Source organism: Mauremys mutica, chromosome 1 (assembly GCF_020497125.1).
Source record: "Mauremys mutica isolate MM-2020 ecotype Southern chromosome 1, ASM2049712v1, whole genome shotgun sequence".
Taxonomy (NCBI): Eukaryota; Metazoa; Chordata; order Testudines; family Geoemydidae; genus Mauremys; species Mauremys mutica.
The window spans coordinates 373,968,201-373,988,027 of record NC_059072.1 but is presented as its reverse complement, the minus strand read 5'-3'; the positions used below and the strand labels follow the sequence as shown (position 1 = coordinate 373,988,027).

The 19,827-nt window shown below is 51.6% G+C and overlaps 1 protein-coding gene across 1 annotated transcript; it reads right to left on the bottom strand.

Moving 5' to 3' along the window:
• Positions 1-16,007: 16,007 nt before the first annotated feature.
• Positions 16,008-18,352, bottom strand: LOC123363374 (interferon-induced protein with tetratricopeptide repeats 5-like). The gene is made up of 2 exons (XM_045004290.1): positions 18,266-18,352; positions 16,008-17,313 (listed from the first exon to the last, which is right to left on the bottom strand). Exons 1-2 carry the CDS (start codon positions 18,268-18,270, stop codon positions 16,008-16,010), a joined length of 1,311 nt encoding a protein of 436 aa, XP_044860225.1. The 5' UTR covers positions 18,271-18,352.
• Between the last annotated feature and the right edge of the window lie 1,475 nt (positions 18,353-19,827).

The following is a 19,827-nucleotide window of genomic DNA, read 5'->3' as shown; positions in this document are numbered from 1 at the left end:
TGGGCATTTCACTCACGAGACTGAGATAAATCTCTTCTTGGTAGTGAGGTGTATTTTCTCCATACATTTCAGCTAAAGCCAGCTTTGCAAACACAGAGGCTGGATCTTTCTGCAAAGCCTTTTTGAGGGCCTTAATACCTGCTGTCAATATTTCTCCTCTGCCTGACTTGGCTTCCTCCAGCTGTATCTTGTAGCAATAACCAAGGTCGTAGTGAAGGAGATGATAATTGGGGTTCAGAGCTATTGCTCGCTCTAGAATAGAAATTGTTTTTTCTAGGAATTCTGGCTGAAAGAACTTGGCTGCATATCTCAGGACCTCAGGGTCCAGGCTATTCTGGACAACATCTTCTAGGAGGGCTTCGGCTTGCTGTCTATCCGTCCTCTTAAGGATCTTGGCTAAATACACCTTAGCTTCATAGTTTTGCTGCTGTTCATGGATAATGGCGCCCAACTTCTCTTTGGCTTCATTCCAAGATACAGGATTGTATCTTGGAATGTCTTGCATCTGAAGAAGTGGGTATTCACCCACGAAAGCTCATGCTGCAGAACGTCTGTTAGTCTATAAGGTGCCACAGGATTCTTTGTTGCTTTTACAGATCCAGACTAACACGGCTACCCCTCTGAGGATTGTATGAGTGAATCCATGATGCGAAGGCTGCGATTGCCGATCCAGCAAGAAATTCCCCATTTGCTTTGTCTTCTCTTAATGCCATTTGGAAACACTCTGTGGCTTCTCTGCCATTGCGGAAGCCTGCTGCCAGGAGAGACCAGCCTTTCTGTGCATGTATCTCAGGGATCTGAGCTGCATATGGAGAGCGGCTCTTCAGGGAGCTGCAGATCTTTCTAACGTTGTCCAGGTAAAGCTCAACCAAATCACAGTGGGCCAAGTGATAATAGATCCAGGCGTAGTTTCCGTAAATGACCAGGACCTGCTGGGGGAAGTTATCTGGGTGATCTCTTTGCAGAATCTCCTCGGCTTCTCTAAGGCTTTGCAGAGCGTCTTCATATTGCCCTTGCAGGTGGCAGAGATAAGCCTGCATGGCAAGGAGTGTAGGCTGGTTCTGGTAGTGAGTGTGGGCAATCCTGAGAGCCAGAGTTTGGAGGATGTGAGCTGCATGTACCTTGTCTCTGATTTCAAAGTTCCAGGTGAAGTGGCACTGGAGGGCCTGCAGCTTCTCCTTCAGGGGCAGGGAGCTGCAAAGAGAGGGGGAAAATGGGACTCCATTTGGGCTGAATGAATTTTCACTGCACGCTACAATCATGGGGCAGTGATTATAGAGTGACATGGTCTCTTTCTGGTTAAAAGCAAATTGCCAAGTGGCAACACATAACCAAGGCTGGATTTCAGTGTCTGACGTCCTCACTCTCTCAGGCGTGGGACTCTTATGAATGGGTTGAATCTAACCTTTGTGAAATCCTCTTAGTACTTCCTGTGTCCTAGAAAGCAACACTGCAAAACCACATGGCTCACTGCCATAGACGCAGTCTGTGGTATTTGTTATGTCACAGAAAGCTCCACACTTGGTAACTTCAGGAGAATTTCTCATGGGGGAAATAACAATGTACAATGTTTGTTCAAAATGTGTTTCCCTGTTTGAATGCCCCATCCAGCACCAGAGCTGCTGCGTGAGAGCATTTATCAGTGATTATTTTGTTGTGCAGTTCACTTTGGGGCTGAAGCTAGCTATTAACTGGAATATTTGATGCATGTTATTCCAAGCCAACATGTACATCATGATGTCATAAACAGAGCCCCCCAAACCAGAGGGAATTCCCATGTAAGAACTTTGTGAATCTGGAGCAAAGGTTGCAAATGCAATATGGACCATTAATGTACAGGATGAGGGCTAACCTCAATAGAAAGGTGTCGTTTGCAAGGAGCTGATATCTAGAAAATTGAATCTTAAACCCCCTCAAACATTGGAAATCATCTGTCTGGCCACTGGGGTCATTTATGGCCTGGAATATGTATATATGTGTGTGGGGAGAGAGAGTCTCGCTCTGACTTCAATGGGGGTCATTTATCCAAGAAGTCAGGAAGGGCCTCACTCTCATTTACACAAAGGCTAGATCCCAGCACACTGTCAGCATAAAGTGAGTGTAAATGTACAGGCCCCTTCACACGGCCAGGGTGCTGTGAATGGCCGCAGGGTGTGTCTACCCTGCAGTGATAGGTGTGATCACAGCATGGGCTGCCCTACCCACACTAGCTGTAACCTAGCTACCACAGCTGAAAACAGCAGTGATGCATGGTGGCGTGGGATCCGCGAGCCCATCTGGCCCCCCGGATACGTACTCGTATTTCTATCCCACTGAGCTAGACACACCTGTGACTTCAGTGTAGCCTACCCTTAGTATCCATGGGAACGGGGCCCACTCTAGTCAGCAGGCAGGAGAGAAATGTAATGGGGAGATTCTGAGGGTGGGCAGAACATAAATATTCTTTCTCCAGACAATTAATTGAGGCAATCAAGACTGGTTACGCCCCTCCCCGTGCTGTGCATCCTGCGTGCAGATGTGGTCACCCCATCTCAAAAAAGATATATTGGAACTGGAAAAGGTTCAGAAAGGGGCAACAAAAATGATTAGGGGTCTGGAATGGCTTCCGTATGAGGAGAGATTAATAAGACTGGGACTTTTCAGCTTGGAAAAAAGATGATGGGGGCGGGATATGATAGAGGTCTATAAAATCATGACTGGTGTGGAGAAAGTAAAGAAGGAAGTGTTATTTACTCCTCAGACACAAGAACGGGGGTCACCAAATGAAATTAATAGGCAGCAGGTTTAAAACCAACAAAAGGAAGAATTTCTTCACACAGCGCACAGTCAACCTGTGGAACTCTTTGTTGTGAAGGCCAAGACTATAACCGGGTTCTAAAAAGAACTAACGACATTCATGGAAGATCGGTCCATCAATAGCTATTAGCCAGGATGGGCAGGGATGGTGTCCCAAGCCTCTGTTTGCCAGAAGCTGGGATTGGGTGACAGGGGATAGATCACTTGATGATTCCCTGTTCTGTTCATTCCCTCTGGGGCACCTGGCATTGGCCACTGTCAGCAGACAGGACAATGGGCTAGATGGACCTTTGGTCTGACCTACTATGGCTGTTCTTATGGACTCTGTGGATGCAATTTCTGTTCTTTGTTCTGGAACTGGCCTGGATAGAACCTAAACCCTAAGAATTCGAGGCATAAACACATCTGAGACTTATATGAGACTTTCTGATTCCTTCCTTTTCTTGAATGCCGAACAAAAAATGATGACAATATGTTTTTCAGTTAAAATGTAAAATGGCACAGCAGCCATTGCTCTACAACCCAGCACGAGGGCGCCAAAATGCGGTGCCCAAAATGTCTGGGATGCTCACTCGGCGCTGCGGCTTTGATCCGCTCAGGCCGCCGGGAAGTGATGTCATTCCCCTTCAGGCCGCCGGGAAGTGATGTCATTCCCGCTCAGGCTGCCGGGAAGTGATGTCATTCCCGCTCAGGCCGGCCGGGAAGTGATGTCATTCCCGCTCAGGCCGCCGGGAAGTGACGTCATTCCCCCTCAGGCCACCGGGGGTGCTGCGCTGCTCCCTGCTGCTCGGGCTCTGCCCCAGGGCCCCCGCCCCTGCTCGTCCCCACTCCCTGAGCTCAGCACCAGGGCCGGGCCTGCGCTCACTGGCGAGGGGAAGTGCAGAGACCCAGTCCCAGCCGCGCCGCCGGGGAGCGCTGGGGGGTGGTTCCCCCCTGCCCCCCAAGCCAGCCCTGCCCCCCCATTCCTTCCCCCCCGAGAACCCTCCACCTGTGAGGGGGGCAGCGTAGGTACCCAGAATATCTAGGGATGGCCCCAGTACCCGCCACCCTGCCTGCAGCCAGCCCCTGCTGCACCCCCTGTCTCCAGCCAGCCCCACACCCCCTGTCAGAGCCGTAACTAGCTATTTTTGCGCCTGAGGCAAGAATATAAAATTGCGCCCTCCCTCCGTTTGGTGGGTCTTAAGCGGATCTGAGAAGTCCTAATCTATACTAAGAGTGTGCTCACTGGGAATACTAGAACTTGATTACTCGAATGACGGTGGTTGTGTCTGCAGACAAATGCAGTGACATCATCTTTTTCTGTGCCCCTCAGCTTTGCACGCCCGAGGCAAGTGCCTCACTCGCCTCGCCCTTCTTAGGGCACTGCCCCCTGTCTCCAGCCAACCCCACACCCCCTGCTGTGCCCGCAGCCAGCCCCGCACCCCCTGTCTCCAGCCAACCCCTGCTGCACCCTCCTGCCCTGCCCACAGCCAGCCCTGCACCCCACTGCCCTGCCGACAGCCAGCCCCGAACCCCACTGCCCTTCCCACAGCCAGCCCCACACCCGCTGTCTCCAGCCAACCCCTGCCGCACCCCCCTGCCCTGCCCACAGCCAGCCCTGCACCCCACTGCTCTGCCCTGCCCACAGCCAGCCCGGAACCCCACTGCCCTGCCCACAGCCAGCCCTGCACCCCACTGTCCTGCCCTGCCCGCGGCCAGCCCCGAACCCCACTGCCCTGCCCACAGCCAGCCCTGCACCCCACTGCCCTGCCGACAGCCAGCCCCGAACCCCACTGCCCTGCCCACAGCCAGCCCTGCACCCCACTGTCCTGTCCTGCCCTGCCCGCAGCCAGCCCCGAACCCCACTGCCCTGTCCGCAGCCAGCCCCGCACCCCCTGCCCTGCCTCCAGCCCTGCACCCCCTGTCTCCAGCCAACCCCTGCCGCACCCCCCTGCCCTGCCCGCAGCCAGCCCCGCACCCCCTGCCCTGCCTCCAGCTGGAGGGGAGGTATTTGACTTTGCATGGCCCCCTGGCACATTGCCTGGGGCTCCCTTCCCTGCAGCTGCCTCCGCGCTGTAGTTCCGGGCTCCTGCTCCTGCTGCTGCCTTTTCTCTCTGCATCTCCCGGGCAGGTCCCGTCCTGTCCCCCGGCTGCCCCTTGGCTCCAGCTCCCCGGGGACCGGAGTTAATCCCCCCTCCCCGGTTTGTGCAGAGGGACAGCAAGAGTTAAAAGGCCAGTAAATAGTCTTGTAACAGTGTGAGGTTATGCAGTGTTACCATATTTGAACATTCAAAAAAGAGGATACTCCACCGGGCCCCCGGCCCTCCTCCAACTCCATCCTTTCCCCGCCCCCATTCCAACCCTTCCCCAAAGTCCCCGCCTCGGCCCCGCCTCCTCCCCTGAGCGCACTGCATTCTCCTCTCCCCCCCAGTCGTGCGAAACAGCTGTTTCGCAGCACAAACGGTGGGAGCTAGGGGGAAAAAGCAGGCACTCTCTCGAGTGATCAACGTTCACTTTCTTTCTCAAATGATCAACTCTTCTTTGGGGAAAAACAATAATGGTAAAATCCCAGATGGTTTTAGATATTTAAAAATTCCTCCCGGACGGTGATTTAAGAACCAAAAAGCCGGACATGTCCAGGAAAATATGGACATATGGTAACCCTAGGTTATGAGTGTAATATAATATCTCATTGAAAGGTGACAGGGCCAGAAAGAGTTAATTACCTCCCAGACTGACCCGACCCATGGCCGAACTATAGAGACTGGTTAGGAAGATATGTGAATAAATAGAGCTTTGAAATGCAGCCTGCAGTGTTAGAGGTAGAAGGGTGGGTGTTTGCTCAGGTCTTGTGATGTAAGCAAACAAGTCTTGTCTATTACTATAGCTTTGATTCAAAGATCAAAAAGGAGTATTAACATTTGGGAAGATACTGGAGTGAAATAGTATTACTGTCTCTATGTCTCTGAAGGTTGTGGGAAACTTTTTCTGAACTGTTTAATGGATAAATTACCCTGTGCTAATTGCCAGGATGTTTGGGAGAAGGAGAGTTGAACCTATTGTTTTCTCAGGCCAAGAGGCTGCTGGAAATGTATAAAAACCCTGGGACATGATCCTTCTTCATCTCAGATCTGCTTTGGGTTTGAAGAGGGGGAAACCTTAAGCCATAAGGATTGAGATCCCCAGTCACTGACTGGAGCCACCCTGAATATGGACATTGGACTAAAACCTATGAACTATTTCTAAAAGAACTTATGGCAACTACAAACTCAACATCTCTGCCATGTAACTGGACCTCAAGAAATTGAACTCAAGTCTGTCTGTATATTGATCTTTCAACCAACTCTCTCTCTCTCTCTTTTCTTTTTAAATAAATTTTAGTTTCGTTAATAAGAATTGTCTATAAGCGTGTATTTTGAGTAAGATCTAAGTTATCATTTGACCTGGGTGCGTGGCTGATCCTTTGGGATTTGGAGAACCTTTTCTTTTATATGATGAAAAAAGATTTTCAGAATTTATCATCATATCTGACAGGTGTGTCTGGACAGAGGCCTGAGGCTGGGCACTTGAAGGGAACTGCGTTGGTTGGACTTCTGAGTAACCAGTGAGGTAATACAGAGGCTGTTTTGGGCTGGCTTGGTAAATGTAAATTTTGGAATATCCACCAGCGTTTGGGGTTTGTCTGCCCCGTTCTGTTTGCAGCTCACCCTAATTGAGTGATCTCTGCTGGCTCCCACGGGCAGCACCGTCACAAACAGACATGATGTTTAAAACCACCACAGGGCGAGGGGGCGGGGGCAGGGCTCTCTCGCGGCTCCTGGGTTGATGCGGAGTGAAGCCGGAGTGAGAGCTGGCCAGAGCGGGGAGTTCTCCGGAAAGTGGCGGCCAGGTGAGCCCGCAGGGTGAGGTGTAAACAGTGACCTGCTCTAGCCCTGTGAGTCACCAGCTAGGAGAGTCAATGGGATGCAAAATGACCCCAGATTAACCCCGCCCCAGAGGTCTAAACACCGGAGATTTACAGCCCCAGAAATGCGCAGAGAGGGGGTGGGAAGGTGTCTGGATTGAGTCCTTGCTGGAAATGCCCCCTCCTCCCCGCCCAGCGACCCCAATGCTCCTACCTCATTGCGCTCCGCTGAGTCCCCAGCCCAGCCAGGGGGGTGACGGCTCCTTTCCCCGCACTGGTTTCCTGCCCAACTTCTACAGGTGCTGGGGTCCCTCAGAAGCCTGTGTTCTGTCTTGGGCCAGAACGGACTGTGTCTGCCAGGACGGGGCTCACCTTTATATGCAGGTGGGGTGGCCAGCTGGTGAACTCTCTTGTTTACCTGGAAACCTGAATCTCAATAGAAAGGAATTGCTGCAGGAAAGGAAACTAAAACTTAACTTTCAATTCCACTACAGTCATCTTTAACCTGACTCTGCCTGAATTGCTATAGGACTAGTTACGTGTGTGTGTGTGTGTGTGTCTATGCACACACACGTTTGCACATGTACAATCCTGGCCTGGGTTTCCCAGCACACAGATGGGGTCACTCACCATTACCGCACCCCACAGCTCCACAGCCCCGGGCAGTGAACAGGTCGGCCGTGTCCCGGCCTCCGGCCAGCCCTTCCCCGCCACCTTGGGGTGTTCGTGTTGCCCGGGTGGGAACAGCCTGCGCTGCCCTGAGCACAGGGGCTGCGGTTGTGTGCAGAGGATGGGGCCCATAGCACAGAGGAGCTCTCCCTCGGTCACTCCAAGGTGCCTGCACAGGGCAGTGGGCAGCCCGGCCTCGTGCTACACACGGGGACTGTGCGGCACAGCTGGCAGCCTGCCCCCGCCCCCGGCACGGGGCACTTAGCAGTGAGGAGCAGAGGGAAATGACTGGGGCAGGGCAATTAGGAAAATGTGAGCGCTTTGTACCTGCTCCCCCAGGTCTCCTCCTCCTCCCCGAACCCTCCCCAGCTTTATCCCTGCAGGGGGCGATTTTCATAAGTGCCCCCCTGATTTAGACATCGAGGCCCCATTGGCTGCCAGCGTGCTCCATGCTCCTCAATCAAAGAAGGAGAGGTAATTCCCCCTGTGCAGTAACTGGAGATCTTCGAGATGTGTCCCCCTGTGCGTGCCCCACCACCTGCCCTGCTTTCCACTGTTTCGGGGTTCCTGTATGGGACTCTGTGGCGGAGGAGGAACTGAGGGTGGTTTGTCTGTGCAGTGCTATATAGTCTAGTTTGGGGCACAAGGAGATGGGGATCAAGGATGCATGAGGGGGTTACATGGAGCATGAACAGGTTACAGAAGAACGGCCATATTGGGTCAGACCAATGGTCCATCCAGCCCAGTATCCTGTCTTCTGATAGCAGCCAATGCCAGGTGCTTCAGAGGGAATGGACAGAACAGGGAATCATCACAAGGTCCATCCCCTGTCGTCCAGTCCCAGCTTCTGGCAAACAGAGGCAAGTTAGACTCAGAGCTTGGTGTTGCATCCCTGCCCATCCTGGCTAATAGCCCTTGACGGACTTGACCTCCATGAACTTACCTAGTTCTTTCTGGAACCCTGTTATTGTTTTGGCCTCACAACATCCCCTGGCAACCAGTTCCACAGGTTGACTGTACCTTATATAAAGTACTTCCTGATGCCTATTAATTTCATTGGGTGAGCCCTAGTTTTTGTGTTATGTAAAGGACTAAATAACACTTCCTTATTCACTTTCTCCACAGCAGTCAAGATTTTATAGACCTTTTTCATATTCCTCCCTTAGCCATCTCTTTTCCAAGCTGAAAACTCCCAGTTTTTTTAATCTCTCCTCATATGGAAGCTGTTTCATATCCCTAAGCATTGTTGTTGCCCTTATATCTATTTTGAGCTGGGGCAACCAGATCTGCAGGCAGTATTTAAGATGTGGGCGTGCCATGGATTTATATAGAGGCATTATCGTATTTTCTATTTGATCCATCCCTGTCCTAATGGTTCCTAACATTCTGTCAGCTTTTTTTTGACTGCCATTGCACATTGAGCAGATACTTTCAGAGAAGTATCCACAATGACTCCAAAGTCTTTCTTGAGTGGTAACAGTTAACTTAGAGCCCATCATTTTGTATGTGTAGTTGAGATTATGTTTTCCAATTTGCATGACTTTGCATTTATCAACATTGAATTTCATCTGCCATTTTGTTGCCCAGTCACCCCATTTTGTGAGATCCCTTTAACTCTTCTCAGTCAGCTTTGGACTTAACTATCTTGAGTAATTTTGTATCATCTGCAAACTTTACCACATCACTGTTTACCTCTTTTTCCAGATCTTTTATGAATATGCTGAAGAGTACTGGTCCCAGTACTGACCCCTGGGGAAAACAACTATTTGCCTCTCTCCATTCTAAAAACTGACCATTTATTCCTACCATTTGTTTCCTGTCTTTTAATCAGTTATTGATCCATGAGAGGATCTTCCTTCTTATCATGACAACTTAGTTTGCTTAAGAGCCTTTGGTAAGGGACCTTGTCAAAGGCTTTCTGTCAGATCCCCTGGATCAGCCTTGTCTTTGTTGACCTCCTCCAAGAATTCTAATAGATTGGTGAGGCATGATTTTCCCTTTACAAAACCCATGTTGACTCTTCCCCAAGAAATAGGATGTATTAGCAGGAGTCAGGAGTGTTGTAAGCAAGACACAAGAAGTAATTTCTCTGCTCTACTCCACATTGATACAGCTTCAAATGGAGCATTGTGTCCAGTTCTGGGCACCACATTTCAGGAAAGATGTGGACAAATTGGAGAAAGTCCAGAGGAGGCAACAAAAATGATTAAAGGTCTATAAAACATGACATGAAAAACTGGGTTTAATCTGGAGAAGAGAAGACTGAGAGGGGACATTATAACAGTTTTCAAGTACATAAAAGATTGTTGCAAGGAGGAGGGAGAAAAATTGTTCTTGTTAACCTCTGAGGATAAGATAAGAATCAAAGGACTTAAATTGCAGCAAGGGTGATTTAGGTTGGATATTAGAAAAAACTTCCTAACTGTCCATGTGGTTATGCACTGGAATAAATTGTCTAGGGAGTGTGATGGGGCGGTCACCTCTCACTGACAGAAATGGGGTTAAAAGCAGCCCTACAGAGGGTGCGCCGTAGGCAGCCAATTAGAAAGGGGCTGAGAGGAGCAGCCAATCATGGCCCAGCAGGCTCATATAAGAAAGGCTGCAAGGCATAGCAGAGTTCAGTAGCTGAACAGAGCTTGAGGGGAGAAGACCAGGCTCTGAGCCGGGCGAAGGAGCGCCAGCACCTGGGATAGAGCAGTGCTGCAAGCAGGGGCCGGGGGAGCTAGAGAGAGCCCCGGGCTGGCTGCTACGGCCTGCAGGCTGAGGACCTGAGATATGGGCAGAAAAGGGTGTTGCAGCTGCATGGGAAGTGGCCCTGGGACAATGGACTGCAATTGCCACTGGAGGAGTGGCTGGACAAAGACTGTGGGTCCCCGGAAGGGGGGAACACAGAGTGTGGAACAGCCAGAGGGCAGTGTCACTGAAGAGGACTCTGCAGTTCTGGGAGTGGCATGGGTCCTGGAACAAAAGTGATGGCGACAAGACACCACCAGAGGAGGGTGCCCTAGTGAGTAGAGCTAATTCCCATGACAGCCAGTAGGAGGCACTAGAGTGGTGAATCCCATCCCGTCACAGGGAGGTTGTGAAATCTCCGTCAAAGAGCAGGTTAGACAATCCCCTGTCAGGGATGATCTAGATAATACTTAGTCCTGCCTTGAGTGCAGGGCACTGAACTAGAAGAACTTTCGAGGTCCCTTCCAGTTCTATGATTCTACAAAATCATTTTCTTCTATATGTGATAATTCCTCATTATAGTTTCAACCACTTTGCCTGGTAGTGAAGTGAGGCTTACCGGACTGTAATTGCCAGGATTGCCTCTGGAGCTTTTTTAGAAATTGGTGCCACATTAGCTATCCTCCGCTCATCTTGCACAGAGGCTGGTTTAAATGACTGAGGGCCCGTGCCCCATGGACCCAACCGGCCCCCCGTCCCTTCTCCATAAGCCAGCTGCACAATCTGCAGCTGGTCCGCTTCCAAACCACGCCAAGGAAACATCTCTATACGCTCGTGCTCCACACCCTTCACTTCCTCACCCTCGTGTCCTGCCCTGACACAAAGTGGCGGGACCTCCTGCCACCTCTGGAGGGTGAGGAGCCCTGGTGGGCCAGCCTATACTCCACCCTGGTCCCAAGGCCCGCCGGGGATATCAGTTGGCGGCTCCTTCATGGGGCCGTGAGCACGGGTGTGTATTTGGCGTGGTTCACCCCTGTCCCAGACACCTGCCCCTTCTGCGGCACGAGGGAGACCCTGGCTCACGTTTACTTAGAGTGCGCCAGGTTGCAGCCCCTATATCGGCTCCTCACGAATATACTGTTGCGTTTCTGGCTGCACTTTTCCCCTCACCTCCTTCTCTATGCACTCCCTATCCGTGGCCCCAAAAAGTCACGGGACCTCCTGGTCAACCTCCTCCTAGCCCTGGCTAAAATGGCCATCTACGCGACCAGGGAGAGGAGGTCGGCCAATGGAGACTCCTGTGACTGTGGGGCTTGGTTCCGATCCTCTGTCCGTTCACGTATCCGGGCAGAGTTCCTCTGGGTGGCGTCCACTGGCTCCCTTGACGCCTTCGAGGAGCAGTGGGCGCTGTCCAGGGTTCTCTGCTCGGTGTCCCCATCAGGATCCCTTCTTTTGACCCTCTGACTGCACTCCTGTCCCTGTTCTTTTATTAGTTGTCCCCCGAACTCAGTTGGGTTTTCTGGTCCTGTAGATCCTTCCCTTAGGCTGGAGGGGGGGATCCTTTAGCAGTGGGCGGGCTTTCGCCCGCCCACTTCCCAGAACCCAATGGGTACAGACATAAGTTTTAGAACTGTACCTTTTAATTTCTGTTTAACTAGCATCCTCATTTTTGTGTAGTTCCCCTTTCTGAAATTAAATGCTCCTGTGTTGGATTTCTTTGGTGGTCCCCTCCCCCCAGAGATGTTAAATGTAATTCTTTTATGGATGCTATTATAAAGCGGTTGAGCGATATTCACCTCTTGGACCGGATCCTGTGCTCCGTTTAGAACTAAATCAAGCATGTAGAAGCACTCATCCCAGACTCTAGGGAGCTGGGGATAAAAATCTCGGAGCAGAAGGAATTCTGGCCCTTTTATCCTGTGTGGATTCTCAGGGGCAAAGATTCCTAAACACAAGCAAGAGATGCGCAGGACTAACCTGGCATATTTCAGCAGCTCTAGCACCATGTGAATCCTAAGACTGCACCATGTTCTGTGTGTATGGTTATTTGGTCCTGCTAGTGAAGGCAGGGGGCTGGACTCGATGACCTTTCAAGGTCCCTTCCAGTTCTAGGAGAGGATATCTCCATTCATTTAAATGTAAATTTGTTTTTACCTTGTAAATAATGCTCTTATTTCTTTTTCCTGGTTAATAAATTCTAGTTTACTAGAGAAATGGCTTCCCTGTCGTCCCCCAGACTCTCCGGGGTGAGGCTTAACGGTCCCCTCCCCGGAGAAATGTCTACAAGTGGTGTCTTGGGTGGGAGATCTAAGGTGCAAATTGAGCTGGGTGTCAGTGCCTGGTCCTTTTTGAGTAAGACTAACCTGAATATTTTGTGATCTTTGCTGTAAAGCGACCATGTACCACAGAGCAAGCTTGCCTGGATTGCGAGATAGAGCGGAATGGCCCAGGGGAGTGTCTGTGGCCCCACGGTAAAGCTGCCTAGAGGCTGAGGGGTTCAAACTTGTCACTTGGTTGGTGAAATGGAAGTATAGAATTCCCAGCCAGTTTGGGGTTTGTGCTGTGGGTCTTAAAAGTCTGCCCTAGGCCGGTATTCTCACTCGTGAGCCATCCAGCCGGTGTGACAATAAATACGCTTCCCCGTGGCCCTGGGGAGCCACCTCCGGGCTCCCGTTGTTGGTGTCTCGAGGCCTGAGTGAACCAAAGTTCTTCCATGTTGTGAACTTTAACCAACCTAAAATGCTAACAGCCAGAAAGCAAATATTTGTAATCGCCAGCTCTTTAGCTAGCAGCTGCAGTACAGCTCGAACCAGCAAAAAGCGGTAGTGATAAGGGGGAGAAGTGGGGGGAAGTCTGCATGCGTCTGTGTCGTGAAGGCCAGAGATAAACATGCAGACGGGAAAGTTTCCAACAAGCTACAATTTATTGCCTAATGTATCTGCTGCAAGGGAAGGGAGGAAGGGGAAAAAAGGAAAAACCAAAGGCTAATACAGACAACTTGGAATATAAAAAGGGGAACTTGCTTGTATCGGTGCACTTGATTTGAGATATTGCTTCTCCTGGTGCCTTTTTCGAGATCTCGAATAAACTTGGTTTGCTTCTCCACCCTGGTGTGTTAATTAGTGCGACGCACACCGGGCAACGAACCCCGCTGTTGCCCCCTCGGGCCCTCTGTGCCGGCAACAGTTTTGGTGCCCAACGTGGGGCTCGAGGCTGAAATTTAGCCTTGCCCGGATCCCTCCCGGTGGCCGACGGATTGTGATGACGACCGACGCCCAGCGCGCACCGGTGACTTCATCGGGGGCCTTGGCAGAGACGTGGTTTGATCGACCCCGGAGGGCACAACAATGCAACGCACATGGATAGTGGAGAAGCTGTTGCGGGCGACGGTGAGGAACCGGTCCTGTGGATAAGGTAGGAACAGTCCAGTGGTGTGGACTTTTGCCCGAGGCTGGGGATGCCCAGTCGTTGTAATTCCCATTAGACGATAGAGCGTCATATAATGGGTCAAGGGCATGGTATGGGGCAGGGTCAGAGTACGGCCGGCAGGGCAAGGTGTACGCCCTTAGAATGCATTCTAGCAAATTGGAAGGTGTTTGGTTCGGATCCGGTGACTAAGAGTAAACTAAAGAGGTTCTGTACAGTTGACTGGCCTCAGTATAAGCTAGATAGCCAGGAAAGGTGGCCACCGGAAGGATCACTTAATTACCTGTTTTGTCAGCGAACGGGAAATGGAATGAACATCTCTATGCATATACGTTTATGGTTTTATGAAATAGGACTGATATTTTGCAGAAGTGCCATTTGACTCCGACAGATTCGGTAATAACTGCTGTTAGTCCCCAACACCCCCCCCCCCACAGTTGTAATGGCAGAATCGGTGTCCCCTTCGGCTCCAACACCCCCACCATATAAAGAAAGGGTGCCCCGGGCTCCGGAGATCGCCCCCTCGGTAGGATTGTATCCGTTGATTACCGAGAATGTGGTAGCCCGTCCAGGAACACAGGATCGCTCGGCTACTACTATGCAAGTTTATACCCATGTGCCTTTTAACACGGTAGACCTAGTTGCCTTTAAGACAGAGGCTGGGGAATTCTCAACGAATCCAAGTCGATTCATTTCAATCTTTGAAGGGTGTCTAGCTAGCCACAAGCCTGACTGGGATAATTGTAACATACTTATGAGAGCCGTGCTGTCTGAGGTGGAGCGGAATCAGGTTATAGCTAAGGCTAGGGAGGAGGTGCAGAAACGACATGAGGAGGATAGCGAAGGAAAGCCCCTGCCTGAGGTCGCTGTCCCCACAGTGGACGCCCGGTGGAATCCAAATGAGGAGGCAGATATGAGGTTGCTCAACCCCTATAAGGAGTTGCTTTTGCATGGACTCTGACACTCAGCTGTCCGACATAACAATTGGGCAAAGCCGTATGAGCTAGTCCAGGAACCAAAAGAAAGTCTGAAGGTGCTTTATTGAAGGAGCCCAGAGCAGCAGGGAAGCGAGGCCAGGAAGGGACCCGGTTACACTCACACATAAACCTACCCCCAAATTTAACACGTACACCACAAACTGCGTACATATCTGTCACTCATACGCATATCCTGCCCTTTGTTTCCTGCCTTTTAACCAGTTACTGATCCAGGAGAGGACCTTCCTTCTTATCCCATGACCGCTTACTTGCTTAAGAGCCTTTGGCAAAGGACCTTGTCAAAGGCTTACTTAAAATCTAAGTACACATTGACTCTTCTCCAGCAAATCATGTTCATCTACATGTCTGATAATTCTGTTCTTTACTATAGTTTCAACCAGTTTGCCTAGTACTGAAGTCAGGCTTACCAGCCTGTAATTGCCAGAATCACTTCTGGAGCCTTTTTTAAAAAGAAATAAGTTGGCGTCACATTAACTATCTTCCAGTCACTGGGTACAGAAGCTGATTTAAATGGTAGGTTACAGTCAGATGACAGTTACTAGTCCTGCAATTTCACATTTGAGTTCCTTCAGAACTCTTGGGTGATACCGTCTGGTCCTGGTGACTTATTACTTTTTAGTTCATTGATTTGTTCCAAAACCTCCTGTAATGATACCTCAGTCTGGGACAGTTCAAGTTCTGTTAGTGACTGTCGTGGTGCTTTACTGTGAGCTCAACAGGTCAGTGGGTTTCTGTGTGTGCTGTTCATCCCAATGCAATCTAGAGGCAGGAGAAGCAATGTTCCAACACAGAGACTGATTTATTTCTGTTTTCTCTGTTACTTATATTTTTACTTCATTTACAATAAATCAGATCCATGACAAGCTGGGGAAAGTGGTGCCATATAAATGTGAGTCATGGTCAGGGTGAGGTGCAGAAAGCAAAGATGGGAATAATTATATAGACACACTATAGGCACTCACCTGTGCAAATACAAAAACACAACACAAGAAACTCCACACGTATTTGCTGTGTAGATGTTAGAAGACAGCAGAGCTGGGAGGTAGGTTTGCTTAGAGACAAGGATGGTCACACTGTCCCCTCTGAGTAGAAACAGCTGCTCAGTATCAGAAGCTAAACTCTCCTCTGCAGTGATGCTTACAAAACACTTGACAATGGCCGAGTAGGTGGTGGGCTGAGAACACTGTCCATTTTGCTGACCAGTATTGTCTGCCTGTGCTCCCCCGTCTGTCTGCTGGTTCCCTCCTGTTGTCTCATGTCGCAGACTGTAGACTCGTTGAAGCCAGACACACAGGGGTCCTGCTCCATGTCTGGGTATCTAGGCACTATCACAATACAGGTAGCTAATAATAATTCTAAGAAGCAGCAGCAGCACATGCTGTGGTCTGAACTATTCAGGGGACCCAGAAACATTTGCAACACAAATGTCATTGTTACACAAGTGGGGAAAGTGACTCGCTTCAGAAGGAGGTCTTGGTGTGTCCAGGGAAGGGAAAGGATCCTGCATTGTCTCCACATCTCCAGTCTCCTGCTCTGTTGTTGCCACCAGTGGACTTCCTCCTTTAGTCAAGAGAATGACTTTCAGTCTCTTGAATGAAGTCATGAATGGCCTTAGCCTCAGTGATTCGGGAGTGCTGCTGGAATATTTCTGCCAGCTTTTCCAACTTCCATTTCAGTTGTTGCCTCTCCGGGTAGTTGTCTGGAATGGCGAAACCTGTTTTGTACATCTCAGCTGCCCCCCGCAGTGATCTTTTCTTGTAAAAGAGGAAATTTCCACAGTGAAGGTAGACTGCCTGCTGACACCTCTTGCTGAGGCTGGGCATTTCACTCATGAGATTGAGATAAATCTCTTCTTGGTAGTGAGGTGTATTTTCCCCATACATTTCAGCTAAAGCCAGCTTTGAAAACACAGACACTGGATCTTTCTGCACAGCCTTTTTGAAGGCCTCAATAGCTGCTGCCAATATTTCTTCTCTTCTGCTGGAGTTGTCCCCCCATAACTGTATCTTGTAGCAGATGCCAAGGTCGTAGTGAAGGAGATGATAATTGGGGTTCAGAGCTATTGCTCGCTCTAGAATAGAAATTGATTTTTTTAGGAATTCTGGCTGAAAGAACATGGCTGCATATCTCAGGACCTGAGGGTCCAGGCTATTCTGGACAACATCTTCAATGAGGGCTTTGGCTTGCTGTCTATCCGTCGTCTTAAGGATCTTGGCTAAATACACCTTAGCTTCATAGTTTTGCTGCTGTTCATGGATAATGGCGCCCAACTTCTCTCTGGCTTCATTCCAAGATACAGAATTGTGAGAGTGACTCCATGATGCAAAGGCTGCGATTGCCGATCCAGCAAGAAATTCCCCATTTGCTTCGTCGTCTTTTAATGCCATTTGGAAACACTCTGTGGCTTCTCCGCCATTGCGGAAGCCTGCTGCCAGGAGACACCAGCCTTTCTGTGCATGTATCTCAGGGATCTGAGCTGCATATGGAGAGCGGCTGTTCAGGGAGCTGCAGATCTTTCTAACCTTCTCCAGGAAAAGCTCAACCAAATCATAGTGGGCCAAGTGATAATAGACCCAGGCGTAGTTTCCGTAAATGACCAGGACCTGCCGGGGGAAGTTATCTGGGTGATCTCTTTGCAGAATCTCCTCGGCTTCTCTAAGGCTTTGCAGAGCGTCTTCATATTGCCCTTGCAGGTGGCAGAGATAAGCCTGCATGGCAAGGAATGTGGCCTGGTTCTGGTAGTGAGTGTGGGCAGTCCTGAGAGCCAGAGTTTGGAGGATGTGAGCTGCATCTACCTTGTCTCTGATTTCAAAGTTCCAGGTGAAGTGGCACTGGAGGGCCTGCAGCTTCTCCTTCAGACGCAGGGGGCTGCAAAGAGAGGGGGAAATGAGACTCCATCTGGGCTGAATGAATTTCCACTGCACGCTACAATCATCCTCACCACCCTGACAGGGAGCGACACTGCCCCCCACCTCCAGTGAGTACCCCCGCTGCAGGTTCCCCCTCCAGCCCCCCGCCACTGTACCCCCCCGCTTCCCTCCCCCTCCCCACCCGGCAGTGTCCTCTTTCTGGGAACAAGCACCGCACTGACCAATAGAACAACCCCCCCCCCCCGCGCCTTGCTAGACACACTGACCCCCCCTGCCCTCCCTCCCTCCCTCCAAGCTGCCCCGCTCTCTGGTCTGGGGCCCTGCGCTGGGGGGGGAGGGGTTACGTGGTCTCAGTCCAGGCTGAGCGTTCACAAGAGCCCCCCCCTTCTGCAAACAGCTGGTTCCCCTCCCTGCAGCCTCCCCCGCGCTGTAGCTACGGGCTCCTGCTGCTGCTGCTGCCTTTTCTCTCTGCATCTCCCGGGCAGGTCCCGTCCCGCCCCCCGGCTGCCCCTTGGCTCCAGCTCCCCGGGGACCGGAGTTAATCCCCCACCCCCCGGGTTTGTGCGGAGGGGAGCAGGAGTTAAGGCCAGTGACTAGTCCGGTCACAGCCACAGGGAGAGGGGGCGGGGCGGGGGCGGGGCTCTCTCGCGGCTCCTGGATTGATGCGGAGTGAAGCCGGAGTGACAGCTGGCCCGAGCGGGGAGTTCTCCGGAAAGTGGCGGCCAGGTGAGCCCGCAGGGTGAGGTGTAAACAGTGACCTGCTCTAGCCCTGTGAGTCACCAGCCTGGAGCGTCAACGGGATGCAAAATGAGCCCAGATTCACCCCGCCCCATAGGTCTAAACGCCGGAGATTCACAGCCCCAGAAACGCGCAGAGGGGGTGGGAAGGTGTCTGGACTGAGCCCTTGCTGGAAATGCCCCCCCCCCCCCCCGCGACCCCAAAGCTCCTACCTCATTGCGCTCCGCTGAGTCCCCGGCCCAGCCGGGGGGGGTGACGGCTCCTTTCACTGCACTGGTTTCCTACCCAAGCTGGAGAAGTGCCCGGTTCTGGGGGCCAGAACGGACTGTGTCTGCTGGGACCCGCCTGCCCCTTTATAGCCAGCCTGGGCTGCGAGCCGGGGAGCCCCCCGGGCTTGCTGGGGAACTGCATTGCCACAGAAAGCGAGAGAGAGCCGGAGAAAAGGAAACTGAAACTTAACTTTCACTTCCACTTGTTATCTGCAGCCTGCACTCTGCCTGAACTGCTATCTGCAGCCCCATGGGTGACATGGGACTAGTTACGGGGTGTGTGTGTGTGTGTCTATGCACACACACGTTTGCACATGTACAATCCTGCCTTGGGTTTCCCAGCACACAGATGGGGTCACTCTCCATTATCACACCCCAGTGCGCTCCCTGCTACGCACCCCACAGCTCCACAGCCCCGGGCAGTGAACAGGTCGGCCGTGTCCCGGCCTCCGGCCAGCCCTTCCCCGCCACCTTGGGGTGTTCGTGTCGCCCGGGTAGGAACAGCCTGCGCTGCCCTGAGCACAGGGGCTGCGGTTGTGTGCAGAGGATGGGCCGATAGCACAGAGGAGCTCTCCCTCGCTCACTTCAAGGTGCCTGCACAGGGCAGTGAGCAGCCCGGCCTTGTGCTACACACGGGGACTGTGCAGCACAGCTGGCAGCCTGCCCCCGCCCCCTGCACGGGGCACTTAGCAGAGGGAAATGACTGGGGCAGGGCAATTAGGAAAATGTGAGCGCTTTGTACCTGCTCCCCCAGGTCTCTTCCTCCTCCTCCTCCTCCTCCCCGAACCCTCCCCCAGCTTTATCCCTGCAGGGGGCAATTTTCATAAGTGCCCCCCTGATTTAGACACCGAGGCCCCATTGGCTGCCAGCGTGATCCATGCTCCTCAATCAAAGAAGGAGAGGTAATTCCCCCTGTGCAGTAACTGGAGATCTTCGAGATGTGTCCCCCTGTGCGTGCCCCACCACCCGCCCTGCTTTCCACTGTTTCGGGGTTCCCGTATGGGACTTTGTGGCGGAGGAGGAACTGAGGGTGGTTTGTCTGTGCAGTGCTATATAGTCTAGTTCGGGGCACGAGGAGATGGGGATCAAGGATGCATGAGGGGGTTACATGGAGCATGAACAGGTTACAGAAGAACAGCCATATTGGGTGAGACCAATGGTCCATCCAGCCCAGTATCCTGTCTTCTGATAGCAGCCAATGCCAGGTGCTTCAGAGGGAATGGACAGAACAGGGAATCATCGCAAGGTCCATCCCCTGTCATCCAGTCCCAGCTTCTGGCAAACAGAGGCAAGTTAGACTCAGAGCTTGGTGTTGCATCCCTGCCCATCCTGGCTAATAGCCCTTGATGGACTTGACCTCCATGAACTTACCTAGTTCTTTCTGGAACCCTGTTATTGTTTTGGCCTCACAACATCCCCTGGCAACCAGTTCCACAGGTTGACTGTACCTTATATAAAGTACTTCCTGATGCCTATTAATTTCATTGGGTGAGCCCTAGTTTTTG